Here is a 25525-nt window from a genome sequence, read left to right as displayed (position 1 = left end):
GTGGAGTTGATATAGGAATAAGAGATTTACAGATCACATTAGTTTTTTTACTTCCTTTTCCACACTATTGACTCACAATGAACTCATACCTCTTCAAAATCCCCCTGCTCTTTCTGGTGGATTATTATCTAGCCATACTTTTCCCATCTTATACTTGTGAAATTAGTTTTGATCTCACTTAATAGGACTTATTACTTGTCTGTACTCAATTTCATTTTCTTAACTTTTGACTCAACATTAAAGCCTATTAAGATCTTTTTTGAAGAAAAAAAAAGATCTTTTTTGATTCTGCCTTCCAGAATGTTGACTAATTCTTTTTCACCTGCATATTTCGTAAGTGTACCATCTCTGCTTTTATGTTAAGTAGCATAAAAAGGCACTTTATTGGATACCTTCTTTCAAGTTGACAAATTATCAATGACTAATTTTTTTATCTGATCATACAGCCAGTTCTAGATCTACATCACCATACATTTATCTAGAACATATTTCTTCATCTTTTCTTCAATGATCACATTAAAAATTTTTGCCAAATGCCTTCCCAAAACACTAGGCAGACATCTAATTAATAGTCTGATCTGGGGAAAAGTTATTTCCTACCTCTGGTCCTTGACTTTTTTACTTTTAATGTGGATTCAAATAATTAGAGCTAGAAAAGACCTTAAAATAATCTAGCTTCACCCTCTCATTTGGCTGGTGAAGAAAATTAGGACCCCTCTAGAAGAGGTAACCTTAAAATTTTTAAGGTCACAATGGTAGTAAATAATGGAAACAGAATTTCAACTCAATTCTCTTGACTTTCAAGCTTTCTCTTTTCATTAAATCAGGGTAATTCATAAAGTTCTAGATACTTTCCATTTCCTGTGAAAGAGTGCTGAATTTGGAATCAACTCTTAGGTTGGAATTCCAGTTCTGCCACATAACTACCTATGTGAACCACATGGACAAAGCACTTAACTTCTACAGAACCTCTTTTCTCCTTTAGTGGAATAAGGGTATTAGATTCACTGACCTTTGAGAGCTCTTCACTTTCTAACTTTCCCATTCTGTGATCTTCTAATTTGGGCCAGAGAAGCTTTATGAAATGGCATAAATATATGAGCATCTAAATATATGAAAGGTCAGGAGAACAACTATACAGGAGGAGAAAAATACAGAAGGGAAGAGGGAAAATAAGGAAAGAATGAAAATTTTAGATTCTTCTTATAAGAAATACATATAAGTCTGTATTCCCATCCACAAAAAATAATCTGGATAGATTATATTTAGTCTCTCGCTGATTCACTATCCTGTCCTATTATATATGGTTAATCAGACTGGACCTGTACTTGCTGAAACTTTACTGATTCTTGTGACAACTGCTTTCTCTTTTCAATGCTCACTATCTCTTTAAAGCTACTTCTAGAACTATTCCAAATTAGTCAAACTCATATCCCTATAATTTACATATTTTATTTTTTTGAAAAGCAAAACAGTGTTTGTCCTTTTCCAGTATGGCTACTTCTCCATTATTGTTCAGAGATCTCTGAAAATGGTTCAGGAGTCACACAACTGCCACTTCTCAGTTCTTTCCATTCCTTTGGAGGCAGTTCTTCTGAATCATATGTCTTAAAATGATTAAGTGCTTTCTTACTACTTTCTTGACTCTCAACTAATTGTTGTCTGTTTTTCTTCTGTCTTTCCTATCCAAAGATTATTTTAGCTTGACAAAACAAAGCAAAGACTCTGAGTTGAGTATTTCTGCCTCCTTCCTATCATTTAATATTATCTCATTCATCCTGAGTAATATTCCTGTTTCTTCTTTGATTTTTTTTCCCCCAGCGTAGTCAAAATAAGCAAAAACTTTTTTTTTCCTCTTATAAGCTTTAGCAGTCCTGACATTTTTCTTATGGTACTGTGTCATGCAGATTAAAATGTGTGTGTGTGTGTGTGTGTGTGTGTGTATATATATATATACACACACACATATACATATACATATCAGATACTTAAGTCTTTGACCCTGGGAAGCCAATTCACTTTTCTTGGTCTGTTTCTTCATCCAGAAATGAGGATCAAACAATATTTGAATAAAATACTGCAAACCTTAAAGCCTAAAGGAACATAGAATCCTAGATTTAAAGTTTGAAGGAATATTAGAGATTTTACATTCCCATCCCATTTGTTTTAAAAATGAGGAAACTAGGGCTAGTTTCTACTACACAACTCTTTCAGAGTTCATGTGGGGGAAAAAAAAGTAGATTTAGTTAGATTGCAAGTTTGGTATTAAGTCAACACTGTGACATTCTAGACAAAAGAAAAAATCTAATGCAGTCCCAGGAAGCATTACCTGAAATGTAATGTTCAAAATAAGGGAGATTAGAATGATCTCTTAAGGGGTCTTCCCACTCTGACAAACTATAATTCTATGCCCTACTCGCTCCTATATTTATTTAAAATTGATACTCCTTTCCTGCTCAACTCTTCTTTCCACCTATAGTATTCCTCACCTGAAGATAATAATGCTTTTAGAGGCTAAGATATAATCCGTAGAGGTAGTCGTTCATGGGCAGTGGCATGTGGAAATTTTTATGTCTTAATGATTCATTGACCTCATATTGTTGGAGACTAAAAGTCATACTTAAATGATCATTGTTAAATTTCAAGCAAATTTACTATTTCTATCATTTTTGTCAAGGTGCCTAGGTTGTTGTGATTTTGTTTTGTTTGTACCTTTAAATAATAGAAGTATCAGTTCAGATTCTTAAGAACTAAGTATAAATTGAACTGTTTTCTATCAAATTGTAATGGGTAAATTTTATTAGTCCCAATGCTTTTAAAAAATGATAAAAGTAATACAGAGGCATGATTTCTTTTAGTCTCCTTTTAATCATAGCTTTCTTAAATTTTTTGAGGTCTCCATTTGAAATAATTTTAGGAATTTAGAAATTTATTAATTACTATTTCATGTTCTTTACAAATACAGTATTGTTAAAATCTATATTGCATATTGATATTAGGTATTCTCGATAATTTTTTTTTCTTCAGTGGTTTAACCTAAACTCTCTCCTGACGGGTCCAGAATTAATATCAGATACTTACCTTGCACTTTTCTTGGCTCAGTTACAACAGGAAGGTAAGGAAAAGTTAAGGATTTTTCAATTTAGTATTTCCCAAATTTTATGGATTTCAGATGTTTTGGTCTGTGGGTAAAATTGTTGGTGCCACAACAAATCAATTACCAGAACCAGAACCAAAACCCCAAACCCTTAACCAAAACCCAGGATCACAAATGTAGAAATCAATAAGGATTTATTGAGTTCATCAGCAAGGGAGCCCCCATCTAGGCAGAGATTGCTTGAAGGAAAAAAAAGATTTCAATTTAGGCAAGAGGTGAATTTGAGTATGGGATACCTCAGAGTTAGACAGGGCTATTGTTAATGGGTTTACAGAGTAGGAATGAGGGGGATGGGGAGTGCTAGTAATTAGGGGTTAGTAACAGAAAAGGGTCTTCTTTAGGTTAACTATCTCTTATAATCCTGTCCTAATAGATAAGACTATTCTTGTTGTTTCAGTGGTAAGGAAGATCATAGACAGGTTGTGGGGGTGCAATTTAGACAGAGTTAGAGCAAGTCAGAGTAACTACAGATAAAATGGAATTGCCCTAACTTTCTCCACTACCCACAGATTCGATTTATTCATGTTATTCTGTAAGAGAAATGTAGTAAAACAATATTTTATATTCAGATATCTATGTTAAAATTTATGACTTTCTTATTCAGGTTATAACTCTTATTCTAAAGTGTTTCATTTTAGTTATCTACATTAGTTCTTATATTTTTTCTCTTCAGGTTATTCAATATTTGTTGTTAAGGGTGACCTACCAGACTGTGAAGCTGACCAACTTCTGCAGATGATTCGGGTACAACAAATGCATAGACCAAGACTCATTGGAGAAGAACTAGCTCAACTAAAAGATCAAAGGTAAGAAGGCATATTGCTTAAAAAAAGAATTTTCCCATATTAATTATATTTGGTTTTAAACAGATTAGTTTTAGGAATGGATGGAGCCAAGATGGCTACAGGAGAGGATCATCTCTTAGGTGCTCTCTCTCAAAACTTATAAACTAAGGACCCTAACTAAATTTTTGAGAGACAGAATCCACAGAGGGATCCAGTGAGGCAGTTCTCCAGCCCAAGGTAACCTGGAAAAGAACAGAAAGGCTCCGCTCCATGGAGTTGGAGGGGTAGCCCACCAGAGCGAAGGAACTTCAGCCTCCCAGAGGCAGCCCCAGGGTTCTGGGAGCCGATGGCAGCAGGGGCAGTTTCCTGACCTATACTCGGGGAGCACTGGGCACAATTTGGGGAATCAGCAGGGGGACCTCTGCCAGAGCTAGCACATGAAGCCCAGCCCTCAGGGCACTCAGCAAGCAGAGTGGCTATGGCAGCCCAGATCCAGGAACCAGAAGCAGGAGCTGATAAACAGGAGCCTCCAGAGCATGAGTGCTGAGCCTAGGGAGGGGAGTGGAGAGAGACTGCTGAGGTCTGTCCTCTGTCCCTGGAACAGAACTCTAGGGCTCTGACCACACTCAGATCCTGATCACAGTCTAGGCACCCCATAGAACAGTAGGACCCCCCCCCACCTCAGCCTCGTGGCAGAGGGGTGTGCTTGTGGTCATTCACAGACCAGGAGGGAAGACAGAGCCTCACACACTGAGATCCTTGTGTGTGGGGGGTGTCCCAATAATACTCAAAAGCTCAGGAAGCACCCCAAAACCAGGCACAGGCTGGAGAAATGAGTAAGCAGAGAAAAATGAGGAGCACCATTGAGAAGTACTTTGCCTATGATCCCAAGAAGGATCAAAATACTCAATCTGAAGATGAGGAAGTCCAAGCTCCTGCATCTAGAGATTCCAAGAAAAACAAATTGGCACAGGCTATGACAGAGCTCAAAAAAGACTTTGAAAATCAAATGAGGGAGTTGGAAGAAAAACTGGGAAAAGAAAGGAGAGAGATGCAGGAAAAACATGAAAATGAAGTCAGCAGCTTAGTCAAGGAAATCCAAAAAAATGCTGAAGAAAATAGCATGCTAAAAATCAGCTTAGGTCAAAGTGGATAAAACAGTACACAAAAAGTTATTGAGGAGAAGAATGCTTTAAAAAAGCAGAATTGGCCAGATGGAAAAGGAAATAAGAAAGCTCTCTGAGGAAAACAAATCCTTCAAATGTAGAATGGAACTGAGGGAGGCTGCTGATTTTACAAGAAATCAGGACATACTTCAAAACCAAAAGAATGAAAAATTAGAAGAAAATGAAACATCTCATTGAAAAAACAACTGATATGGAAAACAGATTTAGAAAAGATAATCTAAAAATTATTGGAATACCTGAAAGTCATGATCAGGAAAAGAGCCTTGACATCATTTTCAAAGAATTACTACAGGAAAATTGCCTTGTTATTGTAGAAGCAGAGGGCAAAATAGAAATGGAGAGAATCCACCAATTTCCCCGAGAAAGAGATCCCAAAAAAACAGCCCCCAGGAATATTATAGAAAAGTTCCAGAACTCCCAAGTCAAAGAGAAAATATTACAAACAACCAGAAAGACACAATTCAAATATCGTGAAGCTGCAGTCAGGATCACACAAGACTTAGCAGCAACTACATTAAAAGCTCGTAGGGCCTGGAATATAATATACCGGAAGGCAAAAGAGCTTAGAATGCAACCGAGAATCAACTACCCAGCAAAACTGAATGTCCTCTTCCAGGGAAAAAGATGGACTTTCAATGAACCAGGGGAATTTCAAATGTTCCTGTTGGAATGGCCAGAACTGAACAGAAGGTTTGATGTTCAAATACAGGACTCAGGTGAAACATAAAGAGTGGAGGAGAAGGGGAAAATATGAGGGACTTGATGATGAACTACATGTATTCCTGCATAGAAAAATGATACTCATATGAACCTTCTCATTTAATAGAGCAAGTAGGAGGAGCTTTTATAGATGAAGTACAGGAGAGAGCTGAATTTGAAGATATAATGTGTAAAAATGGAGTCAATGGCTAAAAAGGAAATGTAATGGGAGAAAGAAAAAGGAGAGGTAGAATAGGCTAAGGTACTTCATATAATTAGATTTTTTTTATTACAATAAGCTGGGTGATTGTTGGGTGTCTGGGGCTGGATTTGGGCTCGGGTGCTCCTGGCTCCAGGGCTGGTGCTCTGTCCACTGCACCACCTGGCCACACCTACTATTATTATTTTTAATTTTTAACTTTAATTTTTTTCCTCTCTCCTTTATTGCTCATGTGGGTCTATATTTTGGTGGGGAGGGGGTATTATGATTACTCTTAAACAAGAATATTTTAGTAATGTATCAAAAAACTTCATTTGTACAAAATAAGAATAATTAATAAATTAAAAAAAGATTAATTTCCAGTCTCTAGATTCTTATGACCTATTATTGACAATTATAATAATTAAGCCTAGTGTAGCATTTGTCCTAATACAATGTCCTTGTAAAAATTATGTCCAGTGATTTATAGAAATGCACTAATTCTATGCCATTTCTGACATGTGTTCAAAATAGACTTGTTTTTAGAATTGCCAAATATTTTATGCTTCTTGCTTTGTTGTAGTACCAATTCCTAATATTGGTAGACCCCCTTTGTTATTTTTATTTTGAATTATTTCTCTTGATGTTTTTGATTTTTTTGCTCCTTCAGAGGAATTTCATTATTATTTTTCCTAGGTAATCTTTTGATAATTTGATTTGTTCTGAACTAAATAAGTAAAATGATAGTAATGTCATTTTTATTATGTTGGCAACAATAAATAAAATGATAGCATTGTCATTTTTTTATGTTGAGAACTGTGAGCCATTGATATTTCTCCAATTACTTATAGAAAATAATTAAATGCTCCATCTTTATTTCTGTAAAAAGTGTTTTGTAGTTATGTTCGTGTGGTTCCTATTTGTATCCTGGTAGATTCCCATACATTTCAAATATTCTCTAATCATTTTGAATAAAACTTCTCTATCTCTTTGTTCCAGGTTTTGTTAAAAATATGCAAAAATGCTGATAGGTGAATAACTTTTATTCTACAACTTGGTTGAAATTAGTTTCAATTTTTTAGTCAACTCTGGGTTCTATCAATAGGTCATCATATTATATGCAAAAAAAAAATCTTTGTTCCCTTCTTTCTTTTTTTCTTTTTTTATTTCTTTGCAAGGCAGTGGGGTTAAATGACTTGCCCAAAGTCATACAACTAAGTAATTATTTTGTATCTGAGATCAGATTTGAACTCGGGTCCTCCTGACTCTAGGGCCTGTGCTCTATCCACTGTGCCACCTAGCCACCCCTCTTCCTCTTTTTCTTAACTAGAACTTAGTTGAATAATAGTGGTAAATAATGAACATTCTTGCTTTAGCCCTGATCTGATTGGAAAGGACTGCATTGTTTCTCCAGATAAATACTATATATAAAGGGAAAAATCTATTTACTCCTATACTCTCTAGTATTTTTAACAGAAATGGACATTAGAGATTTTTTTCTCAAAAGATTTTTTTCAGCATTACAGTATAATTGTGTTTTTATTGTTTTTGCTGATTTTATGTGTGTGTGTATGTGTGTGTATATAAAATTACCATCACGTTTATAATTTTCTTTATATTAAGTCCAACCCTATTTTCCTTGTATCAATCCAATCTGGTTATAGTATATGATCTTAATATTTTTGGAGCTTGTTTACAATAGTTTAATATTTTTGCATCTGTGTTCATTAAGAATATTGGTGCTTATTATGTTTTTTAGTTGATATTTCTATACATGTTTCTCATGCATTTTAAGCTTTTTATTACATTTCTTCATGTAAGAACCTAAACAGAAGAGTAGTTTTTCATAATTCAGTATTAGGTAACTGAATTTTTGTGTTTTCCAGAATGCAGAAAACAGACCTAGAGCAATCTTTAGAATTAAGTCATTCATATGATGGAACAGGAATGTTAGATGAAGATGAAGAGAATCTACGAAGAGCCCTAGCACTAAGTCGACAGGAAATTGATATGGAAGATGAAGAAGCAGATCTGCGTAGAGCAATTCGACTTAGTATGCAAGGTACCAGTTTCTGTATTCCTTGTTCTCTTTCAGAAATCTTTTTGCTTAAGTGTAGACTGTGTTTAAGTGGTTTAATTTTGTTGTCAATGTGCTTTATTTCCTGCCATTTCTGATTTCTCAAAATATATTCTTAAAATATGTGTCTAGATCATTCTCCACAGTTAATTTCATTGTTCATAGGTGTTCAGATTAGTTTTTATATCTAGCTGATTGGACTCCCAGGTGCTATACTCAAAGCTTTTCCAACTTGGTGGGAAAATCTTGTACTCTTACTAGCATGATCTTCAATAAACCAAGCTTACCTCTACACTATATTGAGACATCTAAGTAAGACTTTTATTAGAGTACCAGTGATGGACTATCTGTGGTTTAAGGACCAGCCAAGCTAAATTGGAGAAATACATTATGAGAAAATGGATCATTAGGTAAATGAATTATTTTGGTCATAGCAGTTCATGAATCTAGTCTCTTAAGGCATATAAAGGATGTAATCTTAAGTTGGGAAAAGAACCCATACTGATAGATCTGTAAGTAATGATTATGCTTTGTTGGTTATAGCACTTTGTTTAATGAAATTGTGGTATTAGTTGCAGTCTTTAATGAGGGCCAGTCTGGGCCTCTCCTAGCTTTGATCAGTTCAATGATTATAACCACAGTTAACTGTTTTCCAAATGTTTTTCTGGGTCCAAAAGAGAGACCTTGATCCTGTTGGACAATAATATAATACATATATTCTACTGGCTTTAATATAAGTATTTGTTCCTTTTATTATATGTACTATATCATGAAAAGTATACTTCCTTTTTACTTAGCTATTTCTATAGATATCCCAATTGACAGAGGCAGCAAAAAATAATTTGAATAGACAAGAGTAGGGGATTTACCTTGGGTATTGCTAGGAAGGCATTGAATCTGAACATGGGAGCTGCCTAAAGTATACATACACACAAATACATACACATACATACACTGAAATACCATTTTCTTACAGACCCTTTTAATCTCATCCTAATTGTTAAACTATGAGTTCTATACTATTTATATAATTAGCTGTGTAATGGGGATAAAAAAGTTTCATTATTAGGGTCAATAAGGTAGTGCGGTAGATAGAATACCACCCCTGAAGTCAGCAGAACCTGAGTACAAATTCGACCTCAGACACTTAATAATTACTTGTGTGACCTTAGACAAGTCACTTAATCCCCTTGCCTTGTCAAAAAAAAAGTTTCATTATTATTAACATTAGTTGAATTTAAATTAGTAATAGAGCTCATTTGCAATCACATTATTTGGTTTAAAAAAGGCAGTTTAAAAATTTGGAGTAATGATTGTAGTTTAAATATAACTTTTTTTTAATTTATTGAATGGAAAAGTAAATTTAAAAAAAATTTTAGGTGGTTCCAGAAATATTTCAGAAGATATTCCACATTCATCAGGTACAAATTCACCAACATCTCTTACTTCAGAAGAACTACGAAAGAGAAGAGAAGCCTACTTTGAAAAGTAAAGTAGTTGATACCGAATTAAAACTGCATGTTTAAAATTTGTTTTGTGATTTTTGTAATGTGCTTATTTCTAAATGTTCAACTTTGATATACAGACAAAAAGTAAAAATATTTTCACTTAAGAATTCTTCCAGTTTGCATGGTAAAGACTAGCATCTCAAAGTATCTATACGTATATACATGCAAGCATGCTTGTATATAGGTATATTTCCTTTATTGCGTATATTGGGTCCTACTTTTCATTTGGTCTCTCATAAAATTAGATGTTTCTTTGGGGAAAGTTCTGTTGTTTTTTCTCTCATGACAAAATTATAGAGATGAATGAAGAAAATATTTTTAGATCACATTTTTAAATTGCAAATGAAATAGAAAGATTAAACATATTGCTTGCCTGTCTTTTTTAGAACCCACCTCTTATTAGCTGCCTAACAAAACAAACTTTAATTTTTTAACTTAGAATAATTCTTGCCTTGAATGATAAGTACCATAAGGTGGCAATTCCTGCAAGGGAGAGGCACCATCCTGGTAGTGTTGAATTACAGTACTTTTGTGAGTAAGAGACAAGGGAACTTATGGGAAAAAAGAAAGGAAATATTTCTAGAGGGGTTAATTACTAAGAGTTAATTCTGAACTTAATTTATTGGCTGTAGTCCTTCCTACCTTATTATTGCATATTGATAGAATTATTGCCTCAATTGTTCATCATCTTGTAACTTTCCTTGCTTATGGCTTCATTACTCTATTGAGTAGACCTCCCATTTCCCATATCTTAACTCCAGATAATCTCCATTATCTTTGGGTATTCTCATGAGTTTCAAAAAAAAAGTCTTTCCTCCATGATTGTAGAGATTCTTATTTGATGGGAAGATTATTGCTGTACTTTGGAAAAGACTAGCTTCTAGAAATAGATACCATGGTGGTGTTTATTTTCTATCATTCTCCTTAAATTTAAATCTTCATCTGTCTTACATCAGATTTGTTCTTAAATATATAAATTTTCTAAGTTTGAGCTATATCAGATATGGTTACAGTACTTTGGACAATATTCATATTACTCTGTAAAATTTTTCCCCTCTTTTCCAACAACCAATGGTCATGTAAGTTTGTTAAATATTCTAAACTCATATTTTAAAAGTTAAAAGGTTTTTAATAGATAACCATTCAGAATATCAGTAGCTGAATCTGACCCATTTAATTTTTTCTTGCCTTTGATAAATGATTCTGAAAACAAACATACATGGTGTTAACAATTTTAACTTTTTAAAAAATAGTGTTTTATTCATATACTGTCTGTCTTTAAAAGAAAATGAGTAGTTTATTAATATTTTCATTGGCATACATGCATTTCATGATAGCAGATAACTTCTTATGTTTGACATGTGTGTTTTCTACTGTTATTACATTTTTGTGGGAAAATTGACTTTGATAGAAAAGTTGTTCCCAGGTCCTGCTCTAAAGGTTAGATTTTTCACTTGTGTATAGTGGTGAGTATTCCTGTTCATAGATCTCTAATTTTCCATAACATTTTTCAATCACTCTATTGCCAGAGTAAAAATAAGTGACAAATATATGTTTATATTGGGGTTGGAGGGTAAACGGGATTGTCAGTGTATTCTAAGTTAAAAATATTCTTGAAGTGCAAAAAGTTGTTCTTTTACTAAATGAACTATTAAAAAATAAAGTAAAATCAGAAGCATTTCATTGAATAAAACAAAGTACATTTCAAAATGCTTTTAACATCACAAATTATTTGAGTTCATCCACTGAAACTTTCTCTGTTTCAGACTTCAGCCCCCTTGAAAAACCTCCTAAGGGCTGGTGACTATCAATGGTGACCCAGGTAGTGCTAATGTAACTGAGGATAGAATATGCTGACTAAATATCATTTTGATAGAGCTTTTTACTAACTAGCCTTTAACTAGAAGGCTATTAAAATGATATTTCTAATATCTTCCTATACAAATCTTGATATTAACTGAAATTATCATGAAAACAGTTGAGTGTAAAAAATTTGCACCCGGGAATTTGTCTTTGCTCTGTGAACTTAAAAGTTCAATAACATTTGTACATTTTATCACTATTTTCATATTTGGGTGGTTCCTTTTTTATAAGTGAAGACATACCTTTTGCTATCAGTTGCCAATTGTCTACTTTCAGAACTAGTTATTTTAAAATCTTAGCTTAAAAAAAGGAATACAGTACTCTTTAGAAATGTATAGTCTTATTATCAGAACTTACGTTTAGTTAAATTCTATGAATGACTTCCGATAAATCAGGTATTTTTAAGAGAAAATATTAACTCTTTGGGTAAACTTAAATGAGATATTTTGAAGTATAGTTAAAAGTGAGTGAATGTTGTTGGTAACCCAAAATTTAATACATCACTCAAATTATGTACTTAACTTAGAATTTTCAGGAATTTTTGACAGAATAAGAATAAAGTTCAAAATTATCTTAATTCATCCTAAAATCTAGAACATCATTAAAGAAGCAAGCAAAATTTTAAAAAAAGTCAGAAATTATAACTTGGTAACAGGTAAGTCAAACTGGATGCATATATCTATTTTCTGAGTATAAGTATAGGACAGTCAACTATAAACTCAGTATGAAAATAATGCACAAAGTGTTGAAGATAATTACTTAATACTCTTTTCCATTTGATTTACTTTGTGTGCAACTAGTCAATAAAAAAGATTTTAATGGATGTCTTATTTCAAACATTATTTACATAAATGATTGCATGTGTCTTTAGATCTATAACTTACTGAACACTCAATACTTTACTACAAACCTTTACTCCTTTTTTGCCTGACACTAAATAGAAGCCTTTAAAAAGGGTAGCTTTTTTAAAAAACTCTTCCCAAAACTTATGTAACTTTTTAAGTGGCATTTTTAAAAGTCATGCATTAAAAGGGATAGATCCAGAAGCCATAAAGAGAGTTCATTGTTTGAAAGTAGGTAATTTGATTATGGAATAAGGGCAAATTTATAAAAATATGATTATTTCATTATATCCTTAATGAGGTCTCTTTTTCCTGGGACCTTAGACAACCCATTAGTTATTTTTATTAGAAAATCTGTTTGAGGGGGTGGCTAGGTGGCACAGTGGATAGAGCACTGGCCCTGGAGTCAGGAGTACCTGAGTTCAAACCCAACCTCAGACACTTAATAATTACCTAGCTGTGTGGCCTTGGGAAAGCCACTTTTACCCCATTGCCTTGCAAAAACTAAAAAAAAAAAAATCTATTTGTCCCAAGGGCAGATATTTTTCAGGCTTCTCTATGCCCATTAAAAAAAGTCAGACTACCCCCATCACATATAGTAGGTGGGCAAATTGTTCTACTTGTATAATTTTTTTAAATAATTAAAGTATAGCCTCTTTATCAGTGGAAATTTTTTAAAAATTAGGTGTTTAGAAAGATTTATAAATTATATTGCCAATGTTCTTGTCTTTTAAAATAGAATATTATAAATATAATTTAGTCTTGTCTTGAAGAACTCTTGTGGTCATTGCTATATTGATGTTCTTGAGGTATGTAGATTATTCGTATTTTTGCTCCTACACTAATAGCTTTAGTTTATGAACTTTGCACCATCTCTTTTGGCCACTCTTTAGTTACCAAAAGCATTCCTCATTTGGGGAATTGAGAAGTTTCAGATAATTAAGATTCCCCAATGAGGTATCTCCTTAATAACTGAAATGTCAGTGTCACCAGACTAATTATATCTTTATAAAATAATATTTCTCCTTCATACTGCTACATGTACTCTCCTTTCTACTTGAAAAATGACTAGTAATAGTAGAATAACTAGGATGATATGCTATAAAAACACAAATTATTTTTACTTTGTCATCAGTTGAATTGAGAATCAACTTTTCCAAATTTTGCATGCTGCTTTTATAAATAACATATGCTCAGTTAGCATGTTAGCTTTTTATATTGTTCTTGTAAAAATAATTTAAAAAATTTTTAAACCATTAAAAATAAAAGATTTTATATTCTAAAAGTACAGTTTTACAAGTTATGATGCATATTGATTGTCAAAAATTTTTAAGTTTTAAATTTTTATGTACTTTGATTTCTGTTTTGTTAAATATGTACATATGCCTTACTTTTATCCATTAGATGATCTTAAATTATCTTTTCTCATCATAAGTTCTTGTCTTTTCAGTTCTCATTTATTCTATCAAATCATTATTTGCCTTGTAATATTCCTCCTAGTTCACCTAATACATTATCCATCATTTGGCTTTTGTTTCTTTATTTTGTTTTATTTTGTTTTTGCAAGGCAATGAATGGGGTTATGTGATTTGCCCAAGGCCACACAGATAGGTAATTAGTAAGTGTCTGAGGCTGGATTTGAATTTGGGTCCCCGACTCCAGGGCCAGTGCTGTATCCACTGCACCACCAATAGCTCCCGCTTTAGTTTCTTCTTGCTATTTCCTTTATACAGTGATTATATGTTCCATTCTTAAATCCTCTGTCCTCTTTTCTTCCCACATGTCTTGCCCAACTAATGTCCACCCCCAATTCACATTCCCCCAGATTATCTACCTTTTCTACCTCTGCTTATGTGCTTCTGAATACCTCTAGAAATAAACTTATAACTAACCTTACTATTGCACTAAAATATTTTAAATCATTTTATTTTTCTCTAATTGACTATCATATACTTCAGATAACTATTCCCAACCTTCTCTTGAAGCCCTCCAAGACATCCCCATCTCAACAGGTAATATCATCTCCAGTTTTCCTACATTCATCTTAACCTTCTTCATCTAGAGCTTAAAACTCTATATTTTTACCTCTTCTCTCCTCTGTTTTAATCTCTGAGGAAGAAATGACCTTTCTTATCAAGTCTAGCTCTTTTTTATTATCCTTGATCCCACACCTCCTATCTCAGCTTACTTAGTCAAATCATTCCCTCTATCTCCTTTTCAGTTTTTTCCACTTGATTTCCCCTGCCTAGAAACATGACAGATTTGTCTAAATCCTTAAAAATCATTATTTTGTCTTGCCATTTCTTCAAACTGTCATCCCAAATGTATCTTCCCTCATTAAAAGAGTCATAGAGAGTTGTTACTTCTCTTTCCTCACAATTCATTAACTTCTGGATTTTAACCCTAACAACTTCAATGAAGCTTTCTTCTTGAAAATTTCAAATGATTTTTTTATTTTAATTATTCCACTTACCTTTTCTCAGTTATTTTTAATCCTCTCTGCATCTTTTGGCAATGTTTATCATTATATACACTCTTAAATACCTCCTCCCTTGATTCTAAGATATTGCTTTCTACTAGTACTATTATCTTTCTGACTGCTATTTTTCAGTCTTCTTTCCTGGTTGATCTATCTCTTGTCTCAACAAAACTCTGTCTCTTTTGTTCTCTCTTCTTCCACTGTATATATACTCTATCCCTTCAAGTACTCTTCAGTTTCCAAGGACACATTTATTTCTACACCTATCTGAATGTCTAACCTTAACTTTTCTTTTAAACTCTAGTTTCCTTCCTGCTAAACATCATCTCTTAAATTGCATCTTAACACTTGTTTAAAATGGAACTGATATTTCCCCTCTTCCTTCCTAGAACTAATCCTCCAAATTACCTTATTTCTGTCAAGATTACTATCATCCTTCAAGGTTCATAATCTTAGAGTAATCTTTGACTCACTCCTGTCCTCTTATCCATTCAATTGCTAAATCTTACCAATTCATCTGCAGAATTTTATTAACTATTCTTTTATCTCCACTGACACTGCCACCACCCTAGTTCATGTCCTACCTTATTTTTTTAAATACTTCTAATTTTTTCCCAGTATAAACTATTCTCCAAATAGAGCTGACAAAATAAGGCTTGACTGACCTGTCAGGTACTATTGGGGAAAAAACCCCAGCAGCCTCATTTGTCTTTATCCTGTTGTCTTTCGAGTAAAATATAAACTCTTCAGCTTACTATTTAGGACTATCTACAATTTGACTCCAGTATACCTTTCTAGATTATTTTCTATTACTTAATTTAATGCATTCTTTACATTCCAGCCAGGCAGCAGTCAGGATGAAGGTGAAATGCCAATTCTACATTCTCACAAAAGATTTTGTCCTCCAGAAGAATATAATATTAGCTTTAAATATAATTATAATAATATAATTATATAATTATAATAATAATAGCTTTAAAAACTGATTCTTCATGTTTTAGTCTTTGCCATTGCATACTTCTGGGAGGGGGGGTCTTAACGTTTTATACAGTGGGGAAAGTTGTTTGTAAACTAGGCTACTGTCCTTGCCTCTATATTATATAACCTAGCTCTCCCCCTCTGTCTCAAATGCATTACTTCTTCATAGAATCATAAAGTAAAAAGTAGGAAGGACTTTAAAAACCATCAAGTCCAATCTATTCCTATTTTATAGATGAGCAAACCAGGGCACAGAAGTTGAGTGATTTGTGCATGATCATATAGTCTGTAAGTGTCTGAGGCAGAATTTGAATCCAGATCTTCTGAATCTACTTTGTACCCTAATCCACTACACCAATGCAAGTTTTCAACTCCCTTCAAGATCAACCCTTGTCATATTCTTTGCTAAGCTGTCCCTAATATTCCCACCACCACACCATTTATTAATGCTTTATCACTCTAATTACCTTGTCGTATATCTGTGTACAAGTTGGATACCTTGATATACCTTTCAAGACAAGGACTTTTCCATTTTTGTCTTTAATGGATGCTTAATAAATGTTTGTTGGAGTTAGTTGAATTGAGGTGGTCCTGAAAAGTTACTTAATCATTAAGACAGCAAACATTTATTGAACTTAATATTTCAAGGTTCTAAGTTTGGTGATGGGTATAAGACAAAGTTCATGCCCTTGAGGAGCTTACAGTCTAGTGGGGAAGATTAAACAAGAACATAAATCATCTTAACAAAAGTTAGGTTATGTAAGTATATGGTTTGGATACAATGAAAATGTTCCATGTTCAGGGAGGAAGTGATCATTTCCAGCTGGAATGATCAGAGAAGTTTTCATGGAAAGAGAGGCAACTGAGTTGGGCCTTGAAGGGCAGGATTTCCACAAGCTGAGATGGGAGTGGTTGTCCAGCCCAGGCATGAGCCAAAGGATAAGAGGTAAGAGAGAGCAAAATAAGATTGGGAGAGAATATGTAGTACAGATATGCTTACTGTGGCATTCATAAAAAAAAGTGTAGTGTAAGAAATAGCTGGAAAGGTAGGTTGGAACTAGATTATGGAGAGCCTTGAATCCCAAGCTAGGGAGTAATTTAAATGTAAAAGGAAGATTATTTTAGCAGTGATGGGAAGAAAAGAGAATGGTTATAGGTAATAATGAGGGTTCATACTAAAGTAATCATAGAGGAAAAGACAGATTCAAAATGTCCTGTGGGAATGCAGTAGAACTCAGCAACTGTGTGAGATGTGGGGGCGGGGGGGGGGGGAAGGACCAAAGATAAGGACCAATAAAAGGACCAAATCCATGTTTATATTTCAGATGGTACTACAAATGAAATAGTGATGTTAGAAGGGGGAGTAGGTTTAAAAAGAATGAATTTGGTTTTGGACATATTGAATTTTAGGTACCAATGGAATATCCAGGGGAAAATGTTTTATGATAGTGTAGATGTGGATCTTAAACTCAGAAGAGAAATTTGGAATAGAGTAGAAATGTAGGGAGTTATTTGTGTGAAATTGCTAAAGGAAAGAGAGTATAGTAAGGAGCAAAGAGGGCCAAAGACAAAACCTAAGAGAACATTCAAATTAAGAGAAGAAAAAGAGACAGAAAATTAAGCAGATAAAAGCACAACCAGAAGTTTTGCATATGGATAACTGTGTGGGGGGAAGGGGTGGAGTATGGAGCAGGAAGGGAGGATTTTCAAAAGTGGTAAAAAGCTCCTTAAAGTTTGAGGACTGAAAAAATGGATTTGTACTTGTGCTGTTTAAGGGAACATTTTCAGTAGAGCAGTGGGGCCAGATGGCAAAGGGTTGAGGGAAAATTAGTGATAGATTTGAGGTAACTTTTCCCAAAAACTTAGAAGTGAAGAGAGAAAGATAAGGTGATAGGTAGTTAGAAAAGCTAGAAAAGTCAAGAGAAAACTTTTTTTTTTTAGGTTTAGAGACCTGAACCATGTATGTAGGCAAATGGAAGGAATCAGTGGCAATGAAGAATGGAAGATGCATGAGAGAAGTTATGACTGCCAAAGCAAAGACCTGGAAAAAATGGGAGAGAATGAGATCAAGGACAAAGGTAGAGAAATTAGCATTTGTGAGGAGTAGGAGTTCTGTGATTAGTGGAAAGGGAAAGGGAAAGGACAGATGTGAGAATGAGAAATTTTGAAGAACTGAGAGAATTCATGTCACATGGCCTCAATCTCAGTGAATTTTTTTTTAAACAGGGCTTTTATCCTCCTTTTAAGTATTAGGACACTGAGTTGGGGGAAGAGAGAAGAGATGAAAAGTTTGAAAATAATTGCTGTGGGAAATGAGATGGGAAATGAAAAGTAAAAGAAATGTCAAACAGCAGTGAGTCCTCAGCTGAAGTTGTCTGCTGCAGTATTCAGCATCCCTTACAAAAAATAGATAAGGACTTGAGGGAAGGGGTAGTTAAGAGAATGTAAAGTGATGGCTAGTGAGATTTTAAAGGGAAAGAACATTTGATAAGCTTGTCGATGGAATTTAGGAAAGGCAGTGTTGGGCAGAGAGCATTGAGAGAATAAGAATGGGTCACAATAAAGATCAAGAATTATTTTGGTGTGAATGAAGGGTATGGGAGATGTCATAACTACTTCCTAATTTATCTGTTTTATGAAATCAGCCTTTTGTATGTCCGTGGGGAGGGCACATCCATATTTATGAGTTATAAATAATCAATTTTTAAAAATTCTCTTTGCTTTTTGTTCCAGTGTTTGTGCCGAAGATTATAACTCCTGAAACAATTCTTTGTGAATTGTTTCTTTCATGGAATGTTCATTATTTTGGTTCATTTTCTTTAATTCACATTTGGTCTTTAAATGTTTCAGACAGCAGCAGCCAGAACAGATATCACATCTGCATGAAAAACCAACTACAAGTGCTGATGCACTTGAAATTGATCCAGGTATTATTTTTATTTTTATTACCTTCTCAGCACATTTTCTATCTATTACCTTAGTCATATATTAGCACACACATACATATATACAGAGATATTGATCAGTGGTGTCAAAAGAAATGGCTATTGAATATTCACTCAGAAAACTACAGATTAACATTATGTTGTACTGCTTGTTATTTTGTTAACCATTTCCTATTTATATTTTAATCTGATTATCAGATTTGATATAGAACTTTAATCGTTTGAGATTGAAGGAAAAAACAGGAATATATTGCTTTGTTTATTTTACTTCTTTTATGAGTCACAATGACCAACAAATCTGTTATCTAATGGACAGTGATTAAAATTCTCCTGATTTAACTGGTCTGGTATTTTATCAGCAGTATTTGTTGTTAGGCCCATACTTAAAGATTTTCCACCTTGGTATAGAACTTGTGTGAGAACTTCTGTTTCATGTGCTTTTAAACAATTTAAGTTCACTTAAGGTGCAATGAAGCATCTGCCCATGATTCTTGTTCACTTTTTTAAATTGCTTTATCATCCCCCTAGAAGTTTTTCTCATTCTTTTTTGTCTTTTGACTTGCAAACATTTGGAGTTTGTGGTAATTCTCTTATTTTAGAAGGCAGGGAAATTCTAAAGCATTTCTAATGTTAATAGTAGAAATTAAACTTTTATAAAAGTCGCTAGATATCCAGGTAGTATCCTTAATTTATGTTCAAATATTTAAAGATACACCTGTAATTTTAAAAAATTACCTTTCCTCTAGTATTTTACACATGCAAGTTTTATTCAATTTTATTGCAAATTTTGTTACAGTAATGAATTCATTTTTATAACATTCCACAGAGGTAGTTGAAAGAATAATTCCATTTTACTGTTAATTCTCAATTGAGTGAATTAAAATACTTAATTTCAAAATTCAGATTGGATTATATATTACTATTCCTTTATTATTTGATCAAGCTTTTATTTGAATGGATATAATACTGAACCAGTTTTTTGCAGTAAAATGTTAGGAAATAAATAAAGAGAAAATTCACATTAACCTATCTTTTAGAGAATTTGTTTAATTTATGATTACCTAGAAGTAACCAAGTATTGTATTTGACTTCTTAATAGGTGATGATATGACTGAAGAAGACATGCTACAAGCTGCTATGAATATGTCTTTGGAAACTGTTAGTAATAATTTGAAGACTGAAAGAAAAAAATAGCAAAATGACTTTTTAAAAAATATCAAAATATTCATATTCCCTGACATTGACTCCTCATGCAGATATCCTATACAAAGCTCATTTCTGAAATATATCAGAGTAGCACAGTGTTCAGAAAAAAGTAGGGGGAGGTGGCTTACAAATAAAAATGATAAAAAAAATGCATCAAGTTTAGAATTAAAAACTGTGTCTTCCAAATACTAGCCAAAGAGGCATTCAGCAATTAAAGAAATAGACAATAGTTTTCTAAATACTATTTACTCTCTTTTTGGGGGATGGGCAATAACTTCTTAAAATAAGAATTTTTAAAAAAAATCTATTTGCAGACCAACTAATAGGATCTAGCCACAGGTTTTTTCCAATTGTTGAATAATTTGATTTACTCCTTTCTCACTTTCTCATTGTTGCTTGTTTCTTAACATCCCAAATAGCCTTACTACAAAAGAGTCACTTATCTATAGTTGCAAGATCAGACTAGCTACAACTATAGTTCTGTGCTCTTTTTTTTTTTAATTTTTCATTTTTTCTGATCTGTTTTTCTCCTATATGGTTTTCATTCCTCCTTATTTGAAGTTAGCCTATGATAGGAATGATTTCCTATCATTTCAAATGCCATAAAGGGATCAGTATCCTATGATTGGTGCATTCCTGGATTTGAAGGGAACCCTGCAAAAGTGAGGTATTGAGATGGAATATTCAGTTTGAGGAGAACACAACTATTTTTCCAGGTGCTTTTTGAATATATTCTCTGTTATATCAAAATGTTATAGCTTTTAGATGAACATCCTTACATTATGCACCTCCATGTCAGATTGTTTCCTCTGTTGCTAAGGAAAATGAGGGAAATAAAATATGTAAGCTGGCTTGTGTGAATTGTAAGACTTAAGGTCCAAGATAAATGTGTAATGGACTAAACTGGGCTACCTGGTTTATATCATCCTGCAGCTGTTTGTTTGTTTTTTGTGTGTGTGAATGGTGCTTTCTGTTTTACACAAATTTGAAATATATGGAAATGTAGATAAATGCTGCTTGACCTATATTCCATTTAACAGAATTTTTACACATATAATAATCTTAGAACAAATGGAAATAATTTACTTACTAAATTATATTTAAAATTATATTGTGATTGGAATTGGATAATTCAATACCAAGTGAGGTTATAAATAAAAAATAAGGATTTTTGTCAAACATCTTTTTTTATAAGTGTTCCAAAATGACTTTTTTTTTTTAAATTGGAGTAGAATTGTTTGGGATGAAATTGACAGTGCCTTTTAAAAATAGGCGTTTTACTCCTGCCATCAGCCATTATTTGTTTTTATTTGCAAAATTTTTCAACTTTTCAGAGTTAATATATTAAATAGGAATGTCCAAGTTTCATCTCTGGAAATTAAAAATTTTAGTAGTATGTTATTTTAAAAAAATTATCAAAGTACTGGATAGCCATTCTGATCAGGGAAAATTTTTTGCTATAAGATTTGTTGCTAAATGTAACTGAAAACATAAGAATGCCTTTTATTGATGAAATATTTTTTACATATGTGTAAACTTTTTTAAAAAAACTATCTTGTGCCATAAAAAGTTTCCCAACATGAACCACATAAATAAGAAAAAATTTTGACTACTAAGTCTTTTTAAGCATTTTTAATTTAAAAAAATTCTTGATTTTTAGAATGCACAGTAAGGAATAAATCTAGACATATGCACAGATGATCTTATAATTTTCCGTGTCTGTTTTCCATTGCCTTTTTCCTTTGAAAATTTAAATTCAATCTTAAGATAAAAACAAAGCTTTATGATTAAAACTTATTTTTTCCTATAGTTTCTTACATTGTAAAAGTTCTTAAAGGAAAGCAAAACACTGACATAGACCCTTGTTGTGCCCAGCTGAAACAGTTATTAAAAAAACATGTCATCGTTAATTCTTAATGCTTTTTATTGACTCAAATTGGACCCTTAAATTGGACCTAGAAAGTTCAGACTGAGTTATTCTACAATGAACATATTTTAGTTTTATATTTTAAAAACAACTAATTTCTACTATCTTACCATGGAATATAGACTTTTGATGGTTTTTAATACTTGTCATTCAGATTATATTCCTTAGTTGAATGTAACTTCAAAAGTGGTTGCTCCATAATACTCCATTGTATAAAATAAGTTAGCTGCAAATTCCCCGTTCCCCTGACCTACCTTCTTAATCTGGCATTTATTCAGTGCAATATAAAACTTGTGAGTTTGTTTAAAATTTTAAACTGTATAAAAATACACCAAATCCTACCACCTTCTATAAGCATCCTGTGTAGAAACCCAGGTTCTATAAACTTAACAGTAGTCATCCTACTAAGGCAAAGTTTCATTTGTAGCACTAATCTAGGGAACTACTGTACGCATTCAAAAATGGATTTATATTTTGGGTCAGCAATTAGGCGAACATTAATGTTTGCTATTTAAACAATATTCTTACATATAACTAGTATTAAACAGGATTAACAAGGTACAGAAAAGTTTTGGTTGTATCTCTAAAATATTAGTAATAAGTAATAACAAACTTGGAAATACAATGTAATGTGTATAAGTGCATGACTTGTACATGGAGTACTGATCAGAGTTTTTTAAATTGCAGTACAGTAAAATATAAGATTTACATATAAATAGTAGAAATATTTGGAGGCAAACTATCTTAATATCAAAAATTCAGAAAAGGTAAATTTTACATTTTTGTTTTAAAAATATTAGGCAAGTAGTTTTTTTGTTCCCAAATATTTTGTTTTATTAATTGAAGATGCTTTTTTAAAAGTGAACTGCCACTTCAAGATTTTCCTAAATTAAGACTGTATATTGCCAAAAATCTGCTACATCAGTGAAAATCTTTGTTATAATAAAACCAACCTTCTCCTAATTAAGGTTTATGCCCAAAACTGAAATTGAAAATATAACCTAATCTTTTACTATCAGTACATTCAATGCTGTTAAAAATCATGCTTGTGCCAATTTCTGTAATATGGATATGTATTTATAGCTTTTTATACTGGCAGACAGGATCTGCCAGAATACAGAGAAAAAGCTTGAGTGCTTTAAAAGACCTGAGTTTTTTTTTTAAATACTTTAATTAGGTTGAAAAACAATATATTGAAATAAGTTGTCACCTTAAATATTTTTCAAACTGAATAAAACCTCTCTTTGCATTTGAAAGATCCAATTTACTAATTTGCAAATGGATTGATTTCTGTATTTGGACCTTAATATATGTACTTGCGTGTATATGTGTGTGTATATATATATATATATATATATATATATATATGTATATATATATATATGTATAGATATATATATATATATATATATATGCATTATTTCCAAACACTTGCTTACATTTCCTAGAATAAAAAACATGATCTTGAGGTGATGAATATTTCAGTTCAGGAGTATAAAAAAAAATCTAAATAAATGGAAAGGAAAAAGTAAATGTGAATTGATTTGATTTGATTTTTGTTTCCAGTTTTTTCTGGAAAATTCATTCTTTGAAATATTTGCTATTGAGTTTTTTCAATCATGTTTGCAAATGGAATTTTAAAGGCATTTTCATTTAATAGTTATTTAAATTCTTTGAGATTAGAAACATTCCTGTAACTATTTTGGTAGGGAAAGGTGGACCTGAGGAAGTGTAATTTAATGTTGGGGAACTGTTTTCTGTTAACTTCTTTAACTATTCTTACCCTAAAAACTTTAAGATGACTATATTATTGGCATGATAAATTGTAATTACTGTTTCTATACTTTTCAAATGAAAGGTTTCTTTCATTCTTTTTTTCTTTAAGCATATTATATAGAAAGATGCAGATTTTGATTTCTGCTTACAAAAAAAAAAGCTTCATTCCATTTTCAAGGTCTAAGTGGATCTTGTCATTAATCCAAAATTTGATCTGAGTTTTAAAATTTTCCCATACACAACCCTTCTGATTTATTAATCTGGTTCTTCTAAAAAATCTCATCTTTTAAATATTTAGTTCCCTTCTCACATAGAAGTTGCCATGTTCAGTTGGTGAAATAAAGAAACTGTATCATGGTTTTAAAACCTGGGTCTTTTAGACAAAACTATGGCAAAGTATATATAAAAAAAATCTTTATCCTTAATTGGTTAATAGTTATATATGTTATTTTGAAAAACATTTACCAAATATGTTTCTATCATCTTACACAGATCAAAGATATGTGTTTCATTGGGAGGGTTGGGAAGGTTGTATGTAGGTGGGTGTGTGAGCTTGTATGCGCATGTGTAAGATATCCTAATGTCTTATTTTTGAAAGAAGAAAATTTTAAAACTTGAAATGTGATTGATTTCTATACCACTGGATTACTAAGTAATAGCTTTCTGTAACTAACACTCTGTGTAATGAACATTTTAAATACAAAGAATTTATGGAAAACATCAAAGCAACACATTTTGTTTTTTCCATGTTAGAAGTGCACTGTGACAGTGCTGTTTTCTCAGGGCCCAACTCTATAGCCCTTTAATGTATACAACTTTGTCTGATTTTATTAACACACGAAGATTTTCATGTCTAGTCCTTAGAAAAGTCAGACTTCCAAAGCACTGTTTGAACTTTAAGGATTCTATCTTTTTTTGGTGGATGAACAACTAAGTTGTATTTTAAATATCAAAAGTTATTAAATAAAGATTACTCTGCTTTTTTTTATTTCTGTCTATAATCTTTTTAGCTTCAAAATCTCTGTTTTTTACATAAGTCACTTTTATATAGTGTATGGTAGTGGGGAAGTATGAATGGAGGGAGTTGCGATCAGCAATGGCAACAGTGGAAAAATATGGAAGTAGCTTTTGTGATGGACTTATCCTAAAGAATGTGATCCACTCGTGACAGAGCTGGGTGGTGTTGGAACACAGACTGAAGCACATTTTATTTTTTTATTATCATTATTTGGGAGGGGGTTTGCGGGGCAGATAGGGTTGGGTGACTTGCCCAGGGCCATACAGCTGGGTGATTGTTGGATGTCTGAGGCTGGATTTGAACCCAGGTGCTCCTGACTTCAGGGCTGGTGCTCTGTCCACTGCACCACCTGACTGCCCCTATCATTATTATCATTATTATTATTATCATCATTTTTATTTTATTTTGGGTTTTGGGGGGGTTTTGTGGGGCAGTGAGGTTGGGGTGGCTTGCCCAGGGTCGCACAGCTGGGTGATTGTTGGGTATCTAGGGCCGGATTTGGGCTCAGGTGCTCCTGACTCCAGGGCTGGTGCTCCATACACTGTGTCATCTAGCTGCCCCCTATTATTATTTTTTTATTTTAATATTTTTCCTCTTTCCTTTATTGCTCATGAGGGTCTATATTTTTTAGTAATGTATTAAAAAATCACTTGTGCATAAGTCACTTTTAAGAACTACTTGTTATTATGAATGTCATACCTTTAATAATGTTTATATATTCATCTTACAGAAACTAGTTTAATAGAACAGATAACATTTCAGAAAACTATTCAAAATTTAAATTCATTATGGTACCTTGACTGGTAAAGTTGATACAAAATATTAAAGAAAAACTTAATGGTGATAAATGCATAGAAAATTAAGATCCTTAGGAAACGG

General features: G+C 32.7%; 1 protein-coding gene across 4 annotated transcripts in view; it reads left to right on the top strand.

Moving 5' to 3' along the window:
- The window catches only part of ATXN3 (ataxin 3), a 33175-nt gene extending 9972 nt beyond the window's left edge, over positions 1-23203 (top strand). For 2 of the 4 annotated variants that reach the window (XM_074235425.1, XM_074235423.1), the window contains 7 exons: positions 3028-3115; positions 3831-3963; positions 7914-8089; positions 9484-9592; positions 17716-17852; positions 18625-18701; positions 19819-19915. In XM_074235425.1, the coding sequence (XP_074091526.1) occupies positions 3028-3115; positions 3831-3963; positions 7914-8089; positions 9484-9592; positions 17716-17852; positions 18625-18701; positions 19819-19830 (732 nt within the window). In that variant the 3' untranslated portion in view covers positions 19831-19915. Of the gene's footprint in view, positions 1-3027; positions 3116-3830; positions 3964-7913; positions 8090-9483; positions 9593-16576; positions 16721-17715; positions 17853-18624; positions 18702-19818 lie in introns of those variants that run through there. The other 2 variants (XR_012478160.1, XM_074235424.1) reach the window with 2 other exon arrangements.
- The last annotated feature ends 2322 nt before the right edge of the window (positions 23204-25525 follow it).

This window comes from Macrotis lagotis, chromosome 4, assembly GCF_037893015.1.
Source record: "Macrotis lagotis isolate mMagLag1 chromosome 4, bilby.v1.9.chrom.fasta, whole genome shotgun sequence".
In the NCBI taxonomy this organism is placed as follows: domain Eukaryota; kingdom Metazoa; phylum Chordata; class Mammalia; order Peramelemorphia; family Peramelidae; genus Macrotis; species Macrotis lagotis.
Note: the sequence above shows the minus strand (reverse complement) of the source record. Positions and strands in the feature narration are given on the sequence as shown.